Below are 12,475 nucleotides of genomic sequence, written 5' to 3' on the forward strand. Positions count from 1 at the left end.
CACATATGTTTAACTTTATTTTACAAACATCAAGTGGTATTCCAAAGTGACTGTACTATTTTACACCTACCACCAATGCTGAACATGTCAGATACTCTACACCTTTGCTGTTACGTCGTTAGCCTTTAATTTTAGTTGTTTTGGTAGGTATAAAGTACAAAGGATGTCTGTGAATCAGCAAATATATATTATGCATATGAATAAAAATATAGGTTTATACATATGCATATGTGTGTGTATATATATACATATGTATGTGTGTGTATGTATATATATATATAAAATTTTCCTCAAAAATTCACACAGAGCCCAATAATCTCATAGACTGTGAGATCATGACCTGAGCCAAAGTTAGACACTTAATGAACTGAGCCATTGAAGCACCCCTTTTAATGTTTATTTTTGAGACAAAGAGCAAGCGACCAAGAGCAAGCATGAGCAGGGGAGGGGCAGACAGAAAGGGGGACAGAGGATCTCGAGCGGGCTATATGCTGACAGCAAAGAGCCTGATCCAAGACTTGAACTTGTAAACTATGAGGTCATGACCTGAACTAAAGTCGGACACTTAACTGAGCTATCCAAACGCCTCTTAGTTTTCTTGCACATATTTCAATAAATTTACCTCTAAGTAGTTTTTTATGGTATTGCAAATTATACTGTGTTCTTAAATTTATATTTTTAAATTTTTCCATTTATATTTAAAAATATGTAATTTTTAAAAAATTTTTATTTAAATCCAAGTTAGTTAACATATAGTGTATTAACGGCTTCAGGAGAATAATTTAGTGACTCATCATTTACATGTAACACCCAGTGCTCATCCCAACAAGTGCCCTCCTTGATGCCCATCATCCATCTTGGCGATCCCCCCACCCAACACCCCTCCAGCAACCTTCAGTTTGTTCTCTGTATTTAAGAGTCTCTTATGGTTTGCCTCTTTGTTTTTTCTTATTTTTCCTTCCTTTCCCCATGTTCATCTGTTTTGTTTCTTAAATTCCATATGAGTGAAATCATACGGTATTTGACTTTCTCTGACTTTCTTTGCTTAGCATAATACATTCTAGCTCCATCCAAATGGCAAGATTTCATAACTTATATAATTAGAGCCTATATCATACAATCTTATTACATTCACTTAACAGCTCTAAATAATTTTTTAAGTTTATTTTTATTTATTTATATTATTTAAAAAAATTCTTTAAACGTTTCTTCATTTTTGAAAGACAGAGGGTGAGCAGGGGAGGGGCAGAGAGAGAGACACAGAATCTGAAGCAGGCTCCAGGCTCTGAGCCTTCAGCACAAAGCCTGATGCAAGGCTCAAACTCAAGAACCATGAGGTCATGATCTGGGCCGAAGTCAGATGCTTAACCAACTGAGCCACCCACGTGCCCCAATTTATTTATTTTGAGAGGGAGAAAGAGAGCACAAACGGGAAGGGCAGAGAGAGAGAGAGAGAGAGACAGAGAATCCCAAGCAAGCTCTGACTTGTCAACATCAAGCTCAACACAGGGCTTGAACTCAGGAACTGTGAGATCATGACCTGAGTGGAAACCAAGAATCAACCAAAAGTGGGATGTTTGACTGAGTCACCCAGGTGCCCCTCCCTAAAGCATTCTTTTTGTAGATGTTACTGGATAGTCCACTCAAGCATGTCTTCTATGAACAAAGACAATTTTACTTCTTCCTTTCCAATCTTAATGTTTCATTGTCTTATGGAACAAAATAGTCTGGATTGCAAGGTTGATTAGAAAGAGTGAGCATCTTTGCCTTATTTCTGGTTTCTAGAGGAAAGATAGTCAACATTCCACAACTGATTTTAGAAATGAGTATTGTCCGGAGACATTTTATCCATTTGAGGAAGGTGTCTTCTATTTCTATTTTTCTCAGAGTTTTAAATTATGAATTGATATAATTTTTTTCAAAAATTCTTCTGCGGGACGCCTGGGTGGCTCAGTTGGTTAAGCATCCGAGTCACAGAGAACTCTCTCTCTCTCTGTGCCCCTACCCGGCTGTGCTCTCTCTCTCTGCCCCTACCCCACTTGTACTCTCTCTCTCTCAAAATATTGAAAAAAAATCTTCTATATATCTTGAAATTATTAGATGAATTTTCTTATTTGTTATTTGGAGTGACTGCCTGGGTTGATTTATACATGTTAAACCAAACTTATATTCCAGAAAGTAAATTTCAATGACCATGATGTATTTGCCATTTTATATATTGTTCAGTAACTGGTTAACAAATTGCTAAGGAAGTTTTGTGTCTGTGTTAATGCAAGATATTAGTCTATATACTCATTTCTCATAACTTCTCAAAATTTCTTTGAGAAGTTTTAGTGTCAGAATTATTTATATTGGTGTCAAAATGAGTTGAAACTTCTTTCCCCTACCTCTTGTTTCTCAAAGCCTTGTGTAGAGTTAGTATTTTTCCTAATTTTTTTTTTTAAGATCCGAGTTTAGGTCTGTGCTTTCCTTTCTTGGAAGGTTTTTGATAATGGATTCAATTTACTTATTATGGAGCCCATTCACATATTTATTATTTAATCATGTGTTTTGCTAAATTAGTTTTACAAGGAGCTCATCTATATCATTTGAGCTGCTGAAATTTTTGCCATACAATTATAAATAATATTTCCCATTATCCTTTAAAATCTACGTAGTTAAAAAACTTGCATCAATCCTGATATTGGTAATTTGTATTTTCTCTTTATTTTATCAGTCTAAGAGCTAATCAATTTTAATAATTAAAAAAAACAAATTTTGGATTTTTTAATTTGCTTTAATTTTGTGTTTACTTTGTTTCTGGCTTATAGCTTTATTATTTACTCCCTCTAACTTTGAACTTAGTTTGATATTTTCCTAATTTTATTCATTTATTTTTCATATTTTCCTAATATTAAAGCAGGGATTTAAAACACTGTTGTAAACTTTTTTCTAATACCAGTCATTAAAACTATAAATTCTCCTTTGTGAACTGTAGTCCACAATTTTTGATACTATGTTATTCTTAATTGTTTCTTTTCGTAAATGTGCACTGTGATTTGATGATAGGTTTTTTAGAAGAACGATTTTTTAAAAAATTGTATATTTTCTATATAGTGACTTTGATTTCTAATTCAATTACTTGTTGATTAAAGAACAACTATAGAAATTATACAAGAAATAAATGGATCATGCCTATGTACATTTTAAATCACAAATTTAATATTGTTTCATGAATCTGAAATATTTCCTCTTTCAGAGTATTTAAAACAGAGATGTTCATAACCATAGCTGAACATCAAAATTTCTTCAGCAATATATTAACATACATTGGCTAGATCCAAACCTAGAGATTCAGATTGGCCAGATCCAGACTTAGAGATTCAGATACAACAGGGCAAGTGATTTTAATGCATGTCCTCAGTTAAGAAGAAAAACCATCACCAGCAACAACACCCAACTGTGTGGATGGAGCTACAGAGTATTATGTTAAGCGAAATGAGTCAGAGAAAAACGAATACCATATGATTTCACTCATATGTGGAATTAAGAACCAAATGAACAAAGGTTAAAGAAAAAGAGAGGTAAACCAAGAAACAGACTCTTAACTACAGAGAACAAACTGATGGTTACCAGGGGGAGATGGGTGGTGAAGTAGATTAAATAGGTGATGGGAATTAAGGAGTGCACTTGTTGTGATGAGCACTGAGTGATGTATGGAAGTGTGATAGCACTATATTGTAACCATGAAACTAATATTACACTGTATGTTAATTGGAATTTAAATAAAAGCTTAAAAAAAACTAAACCAGATAACTTATTGGTTAATACATCCTAAATTTTATTCAATTAAAATCATTTAAATTTTTATAGAGTGACAAAAATGTGCCAAGTTTTGTGCTAGGAAATAGAGCCTAAATAAAAATATCAAGATACTTATTTTAATGTACTTTATTTTTCAATTTCTTTGAGTACAGTTGACATGCAATGTTACATTAATTTAAGGTGTACATTAGACTTCTCCATTATGCTATGCTCATCCCAAGTGTAGCTACCATTTGTCACCATAAAACATTATTACAGTATCATTGCCTATATTCCCTATACTGTGCCTTTTATTCTCTTTTATTCTAGTGACTTATTCATTCCCCAACTGGAAGCCTGTATTCCCACTCCCCTTCACCCATTTCGCTTTCCCCCACAAACCATTAGTTTGTTCTGTTTATGGATCTGGTTCTGCTTTTTGTTTATTCACCGTTTTGGTTTTTTTTTTTTTAATTTTACTATGTAATTAATTCTTAATATTTATATAATGTCAAAATAAGTAAGATCCTGTGTATGTGTGTTTGTGTGTGTGTGTGTGTGTGTGTGTGTGTGTTTATGCGTGTCTGTAAGCCCCAAACTCACACACGATCAACAATGGCTTTATTTTTGTAATGCAATGAGATGTTGTAAAATAACATTTTTAGGGGTACCTGGGTGGCTCAGTGGGTTGCGCATCTGACTTGGGCTCAGGTCATGATTCACTGTTTGTGACTTCGAGCCCCACATCAGGCTTTATGGTGACAGTTCAGACCCTGAAGACTGCTTTGGATTCTGTATCTCTCTCTCTCTCTTCTCCCCTACTCCAATTCTGTCTCTCTCACTCTCAAAACTAAACAAACATTTAAAAAATGTCTAAAATAACCTTTTTATATGAAATATTAATGTATGCCTCCAATGCGAATATTAGATAATAAAACATGCTCATATAGTACTGAAACAAATGGAAACTTTTAAATGAAAAATACTTTGCAAAATAGTTTTTATTTCTCAGATATTCCTAAAGAACAAAAATTAAAACAAATAAAAATCCGTATCGATACTTATGGTGCACACTGACACACATACACATTCACACACATATAAGTATGTCATTGAATGATTCAGATTTGCTTAAGTTCTGAGAATATTTTGAGGATCTGATTTTGCTTAAGTAATGCTTTTAAAGTGACATATTTGCTAAAATTCAATTGCAAGTGAATCTGGAGCATGAGATAGAGAAAAATAATTCAACTATGATGTCACAATTCTTTTTTAAAGTTTATATTTCAGACATGGCAATTTGGTAACTTTATAAACTTTTTTTTATTTACTTTGTTTTAGTTATGTTAAAGTTTGTGCAAAAGACACACATGTACTCATTTCTGTTTCTTCTAGAATAAAGTAATCTTACATAATAGTAGAGATCTGAGAATGCAAACTATTTCTCTAGTTGGTGATGGCAAGTGCTTACACATAATAGTAATCATTAGAGTGATTATATATAAATTAATTAAAAACTTTCCCTCTTATTTTAATAGCCAAAAAATAAACTTTGGAACATATGATAATTACATTCCAGGTAAGAAAGAATTTAATATTTACTTTTGAAACATGATTAATTTTAAGATTATTTTAAGGATAAGTGATTATTATCCTCTATTCAAAGGGATAAAGCAAGACCTCTTACAGAATATTATTAAAAATAAACCCTTTTACTTATAAGGCACCTTACTCATGGACTCAGCAAACACTTTCTAAGATATTTTGTTTTTAAATCAAACAAAGTTTAAGCAAATAGGTTCAGCAACATAAAGGTGTTATGTTAGAAATGATACATGTTAGAAATAAAAAATCAGATAATCTTACAGTTGAAAAGTAGTCTAGAAATTGGATAAACAACTCACCAATAACCACAATGACTTGTACTACATTCCTGCTAGACTATATCCCCCTGATAATAGGCCAAAAACCCAACAATCTGATGTTGAAGGCCTTCATATATCAAATGATTTTCCCTCATATAGTGAGCTTAAATATCTCTTTCATTCTGTATATTTTCTCATCGATCCTGTTTTCAGGAGACTCATGGGAAAAGTATATTTTCTCTTACACAAAGTACTACTACTGCACGTGTTTAAATGCAGTGAAAATTTCTCACTAGTTTCATTTGTACCCTAAATGTCTCTAGCCATTCTCTTATAGTTTCCAGGTAACTTTACCCTCACAGTCACAATTCTATAGGTACTCTTAATTTGTTAGATTTTTTCATTAATATGCCACTTACATTTTTTTCAAATTTTTATTTAAATTCTAGTTGGTTAACATATAGTGTAATATTGGTTTCAGGAGTAGAATTAAGTGGTTCATCACTTATTTATAATACCCAGTGCTCGTCAAAACAAATGCCCTCCTTAATACCCATCACCCAATAACAACAATGCTGTTATTAAGTGCACAACATTTACTCTTGTAGCTTGGAAAATTACTAACTAAAGGAATCTTAAGCAGTAGCATTTAGATTCAATCATATATTTACGAAATATTTTATAACAAGTACTGTGCTAAGTACTTTGGAGGCTACAGAAGTAGTTACCATATTTTCTGATCTCAATAGAATTTATTCTAACCTAAAGAATCTATAGCAAGAATCCAGACCTGGAGAGACAGAAAGATTATAAGAAAGCAGTAAAGATGTTTCTTTGCATTTATATCACAGACTGTATTAGTTTTACAATGACTAGTTATCTGTAAAACTGATCAAAATAGAAAAATAAATTTTTATTTTCATGTACTGATAGCAGAGAATTCCAAATATTAATAAAATAAATGAAGCCATAATTCGTATCATTTGTTTATTCATGAAGTCTATTATCTTACTGCCGTTTTAGTTCTGATGAAATTCTACTTACTCTAAAATGTTTGTTAAATATTTTCTTATTTTAGTCAGTGAATTAAGCAAAAAATCATGGAATCAGCAATACTTTGCCCTGGTATTTCCCAAACCACCACGGCCAGGAAAAAAAAGGAGATCAAAACCATCTCAACTACGAGACAATACAGCTCCTGTGAGTATTGAAAAGATCATATAATCTTACTAGTGATAAACTTGTGAAATCATGTATAGTTATGTGCTTTACAGATCAGTGCTGACCAATGGGATTTCTGTGATGATGGAAATATTTATGTCTTTGCATTCCAATTTAGCTATTGAACATTCATTTTGAGAGGCTAGTCCAACTGAGGAATTGAATTTTACATCTCAACTCAATTCAATTCATTTCTCTTGAGGCTTATATACCATATTGGACAGCACAGTTAAAGGTAATTCAAATTCTACTACTTGACAAAAGTAGATATATTTTATTTTCATTTCACTGTATAAAAATTGGGCCTCTTATTTCATATTATTTCTTTAGTAACACCACACTATAGAAAATGTGTGTTCAAGAAGCACAAAAATCTGAGGATCCTAATGCTGCAGTTAATAAGAACATTCAGAAAATGTTCCCTAGCTAGAGAAACTCCCTCATTAAAGTTGTGGGGTTATATTATACCCTGATGAAGTTTTAATACTTCTTCAATGTAGAATTCAGTATTCTGAATACTTGAAGATAAATATTTCTTAATGTGTGTGGAGTCATCATGGGATATGAAATGTTAAAAAAAAAACTTTCACAAGATAAATGTATCAACTCTTGTTTGTTTCAGGGAGTGTTTCTAATCAGTAGTGATCCTAGCTTATTCTGTAATCTCACACTCTTTGCTTTTCCTTTCTTTCTTTATTCAATTTATTTTTCCATTATTTGTTATCATTACTTGCAAAGTTTGCTTTTTTTGCAATTAAGATTTTGCCAATACTTGGTTAGGAGTTGAAAAGAAAATGTACCATTCTGCACAAATTTACTTGCACTGAATGTTACAGATTTTATCATTGTAGTTTCCTATCTGAAAGATATCAATTTATATCTTGCCAAGCAGTAGCAGTTTTAGGCTTGTACTTTTAACCACATGTAGCAATCCAAATTCCAGAGACCTTGAATGTGATAATAGAGAACAGGATATGCCTGAACATGAAACTATTAGATATTAGAGAATAGTTTCTGAGTTAGCCTAGTAATGGAGAGTGGGCAGAATATTTTAAGAATTCTCCAGAACACTGAGGAAAAAAAAGCCTCCCTGATTGTGAAATCATAAATGCTGATATGTCATTAGTCAGTGGAGGTCTCTACCAATTTTAACATAATATCTTGAGGGAATTATGAAGATCCTCTAAATTGAAATAAGGCCCACAATAATACATGAATATCAATTAGTCATAAAAAGAATGAAATTGGAAAAGCAAAATAAACTGAGATCTACAATGTATCCACTTATCAAAATCTAAAATCTTTTAATGGTTAAAGTTAAAATGTATTTGATATCTGGTAATAAAGGCTGTGTAACTTGCACACAAGTTGTTCATCATTATTCTAACCAATATTTCAGAAATATGATGAAGAGAAATTAAGAGAAGGTCCTAAACGACCGTTATGGATGCACAGTTCTTTAATGAGAATTTCTGAAAGACCATCTGATTATTTAGCTGCCAGGATATGGCCCCCACATAAACCAACCCATCACTCCAAGGAGGTTGCTAAAGTAGCAGATGTACACAAACCTGTATCTCCAGCAAGAGGTAAGAAAGATAAAGAACACAAGAAAGCAGACAAGAAAGACAAATCAGAATCAGAATCAGAATCCACAGTTTCAAAGGGACCACTAATAACTAGGAAGGAGTCAAAGAAAGATAAGGATATAGAAACAGGAACTAAAGGTGAAAAAGATGTTGCAAAAACAGATGTCAAAAAAGAGAAGAAACATACAAAGAAGGGTAAGGAGTCAGCTACAGAATCTGAAGAGGAACAAAAAGGTGCAAAAAAGGATACCAAAAAAGAAAGAAAAGATTCAAAGAAGGGTAAGGAGTCAGGTACAGAATCTGAAGGTGAAAAGAAAGATGCCAAGAAAGGTGCCAAGAAAGAAAAGAAAGATTCAAAGGACAAGGAGTCAGGTATAGAATCTGAAGGTGAGAAGAAAGATGCCAAGAAAGATGCCAATAATGAAAAGAAAGATTCAAAGGACAAGAAGTCAGGTACAGAATCTGAAGGTGAAAAGAAAGGGGCCACGAAAGGTGCCAAGAAAGATAAGAAAGACTCAAAGGACAAAGAGTCAGGTACAGAATCTGAAGGTGACAAGAAAGATGCCAAGAAAGAAAAGAAAGATTCAAAAAAGGGCAAGGAGTCAGGTACAGAATCTGAAGGTGAAAAGAAAGGGGCCACGAAAGGTGCCAAGAAAGATAAGAAAGATTCAAAGGACAAGGAGATAGGTATAGAATCTGAAGGTGAAAAGAAAGGGTCCACAAAAGGTGCCAAGAAAGATAAGAAAGACTCAAAGGACAAAGAGTCAGGTACAGAATCTGAAGGTGAAAAGAAAGATGCCAAGAAAGAAAAGAAAGATTCAAAAAAGGTCAAGGAGTCAGGTACAGAATCTGAAGGTGAAAAAAAGAATTCAAAGAAAGATGCCAAGAAAGATAAGAAAGATTCAAAGAAGAGCAAAGAATCAAGTATAGCATCTGAAGATGAAAAGAAGGGTGCCAAGAAGGATAAGGATGGGAAAAAAGATTCAAAGAAACCAGGAGAAAAAGATGATGAGTCAAAAGACAAGAAAGAATCCAAGAAAGATGCAAAGAGAAAGGTGAGTAAAAAAGAGAAGAAAGATGAAAAGCCCAGCGGGACAGATACTGAATCAAAAGATGATGCCAAGAAAGATGCCAAGAAGAATGCCAAGAAAGATGCCAAGAAAGATACTGACACAGAATCTCCTGATGCAAAGAAGGATACAAAGGATGCAAAGAAGGATGCAAAGAAGGATGCTAAGGCAAAGAAAGGCAAGTAGGCCTTGGATAAAATTCAAAAGCATGTTTGATAAAACAATTTTAGCAATCTGATACTAAATCTATGAGTGACAGGGGGCCTCAAAGAATCAAATAATTTTTAAAGTGGAGCAAAGAAGAATACAAAGAAAGACTCATAAAATCATAAAAATATAAAGAAGAAAAGAAAAATTAAGAGATGATTCAATGAAGAACTTGGAGGATACATATGCTAAGTTTGGGGATATGAAGGATTCAATGAAAAATCCCTAGAAATGTTCAAAGAAGAATATTCAAATCAGGATGTAGAAGTTAATGACACTGGATCTGTGGATAGCAAAAAAAAAAAAAAATATATCAAGACTTCAAAAAAATCCAAGGAGGTAGACATTCAATCTATATAATCAAACTGTGAAGCTGCATCCACAGATTTAAATAAAGAACTATAGGTGTATCAGAGGAAGTCAAAAAAATTTCAGAAAGTCTTTCAAATAAGTACAAATTAAAAGTAGCATTCTTCAAAAAAAATACGGAAGGAAGGAAGGAAGGAAGGAAGGAAGGAAGGAAGGAAGAAAAGAATTGCTTCCTTGTGAACCTATACCATCATCCCTGAAGTGTAAACAGCCACACCAGGTTGATGGAAATTAAATTCCACATCCAAGCCAAGACAAACACACTTGGTAAGTTAGTTTTGTTTTTTAAGCGAAACTGGATTAAACAGTAATTGAGTCAATTTAAAGTTTGAATTGAAATATACCATTCTTATAAAAATCTGTGTCATCTGCCGAGTATGTTTTGCTGGAATTTGGTAGAATTGAGTAGAATTTACTTAGGGCTTTCTCATTATAGAAATTACTGATGAATTTGGTAACAATAACACAAGAATGAAGACTTTAAAAGTATCAACAAAAAGGTTAATTAGAATTATTTATCATGAGAGAGGAGACTGATTTTTGATACATGGAAACTAACAATTATCAAGAGTTTTTTGGGTTTTTTTTCTTTAAACAGAATATAGTAGCCAACTTCTCTCCATTTAAGACAGGAAAATCAAACTTTTCCAAATTGCCAAGGTAAGTAAATTTATTTTTTATTTTATTTATTTTTGGGGGTGTGCGGGGAAGGAGAAAAGGGAGGGAGAGGGAGAGGAAGAGGAAGAGGGAGAGGGAGAGGGGAAGAGAGAGAGAGAGGGAGAATCCCAAGCAGGCCCCAGGCTCAGCACAGAGACCAACATGGGGCTCAACCCCACAACCGTGAGATAATGACCTGAGCTGAAGTAAAGAGTCAGATGCTCAACTGACTGACCCACCCCAGGTGCCCCGCACAGTAAGTAAATTTAAACAAGTCTAAAGAGACACCTGATAAATTGCTAATACATATACAAAACCAAATTATCCAGAATTCAACAGGGTCTAACAGAGTGAAAGCATTTACATATTTTTTATATATGAAAACAATTAACTTTGTATTTTTATAACTATGTTAAACTCTCTCGTGATCCATAAGTCCTATTAATGTGACAAAAATTTTTTTAAAAAAAGCAATATAAAGCACAACGCAAAACTCTCTGAATGCCCAATTAGTGGAAATTAAATTTCTTTAACATTCTCTCTCAGATAAACTCAACATTGTTGCAGAACTTGCTAAGTGACTTTCCCTCATTTTTATCCATCCCAATATAAATTCTGAATACAAAATAAAGCTTCTCCTTGATACTCCTATTCCACATACTTTCAAGAGCTACCTTTCTGTGAACAGAAGTATAATTATGTTGCCTGGTCTTTAAACATTGGCCCCTGTTCCCCTACATCAACTACTCAAGGATTCATGGCTACTGGAATTTATGGTCTTCCAGGCTGCCCTACCTTGCAGATCTGACTCAGCTGTAATGACATAGAGTCAAATCCTGTCCCACTATTCTCTCCCTCTTCCAGGAAAATCATTCTTTTTCTCCCTTTGCTTTATAGTAAAATACTATATTCAGATTTTCAAAATTTTCTGAAAATGTTAGCATCTCTCCGAGGATTTAGGGAATCATTTAAAATCCCCTAGGGGAGCCTGGGTAGCTCAGTTAAGTTTCCAGCTTTGGCTCAGGTCATGATCTCATGGTTCACGAGTTAGAGCCCCACATCGGGCTCTGTGCTGACAGCTCAGAGCCTAGAGCCTAGAGCCTGGAGCCTGCTTCAGATTCTGTGTCTCCCTCTCTGTCTGCCAACTCTCCCCCACTCATGCTTGTCTCTCTTCCTTTCTCTCTCTCTCTCTCTCTCTCTCTCTCAAAAATAAACACTAAAACATTTTTAAAATCCCCTATTCCTTTAAAACAAAAGCCCTTAGATTATTGTCTAACATAGTATTCAGAAGTCAACTTTTAGGTTAAAATTTAATGTATAGTACAATAATAACTGAGCTGTCTTTACCATTCTACTGAAATGCATGAAGGTCCCCCGAGAACCTCTTGGAGTTCCAGTTGCAATGTCTTTTTATCCTAGCCCCTCTTTTCTATGTATTTCTCTATATTTATTCCATCTATTCCCATGGCTTTATACATCATTCTTATTCTGCTGAAGCCTTCGTTTTATTTATTTTTTTTTAGTTTATTTTTGAGAGAGAGAGACAGAGACAGTGAATGGAGGAGGGGCAGAGAGACAGGGAGAAAGAGAATCCCAAGCATGCTCTGCACTGTCAGCACAGAACCTGATGCAGGGCTTGAATGCATGAACTGTGAGATCATGACCTGAGACAAAACTAAGAGTCAGATGCTTAAACCCACTGAACCACCCAGGT

General features: G+C 33.8%; 1 protein-coding gene across 1 annotated transcript in view; it reads left to right on the forward strand.

The window, feature by feature from the left end:
• CYLC2 (cylicin 2) overlaps nt 1–12,475 on the forward strand; it is a 43,120-nt gene that overhangs the window by 4,323 nt on the left and 26,322 nt on the right. Inside the window, exons 2-6 of the mRNA XM_042913817.1 lie at nt 5,322–5,362; nt 6,727–6,848; nt 8,269–8,749; nt 9,299–10,371; nt 10,703–10,764. Of these exons, the coding sequence (XP_042769751.1) occupies nt 5,322–5,362; nt 6,727–6,848; nt 8,269–8,749; nt 9,299–9,714 (1,060 nt within the window). The 3' untranslated portion in view covers nt 9,715–10,371; nt 10,703–10,764. The remainder of the gene's footprint in view (nt 1–5,321; nt 5,363–6,726; nt 6,849–8,268; nt 8,750–9,298; nt 10,372–10,702; nt 10,765–12,475) is intronic.

This window comes from Panthera leo, chromosome D4 (genome assembly GCF_018350215.1).
Source record: "Panthera leo isolate Ple1 chromosome D4, P.leo_Ple1_pat1.1, whole genome shotgun sequence".
Lineage (NCBI taxonomy): Eukaryota > Metazoa > Chordata > Mammalia > Carnivora > Felidae > Panthera > Panthera leo.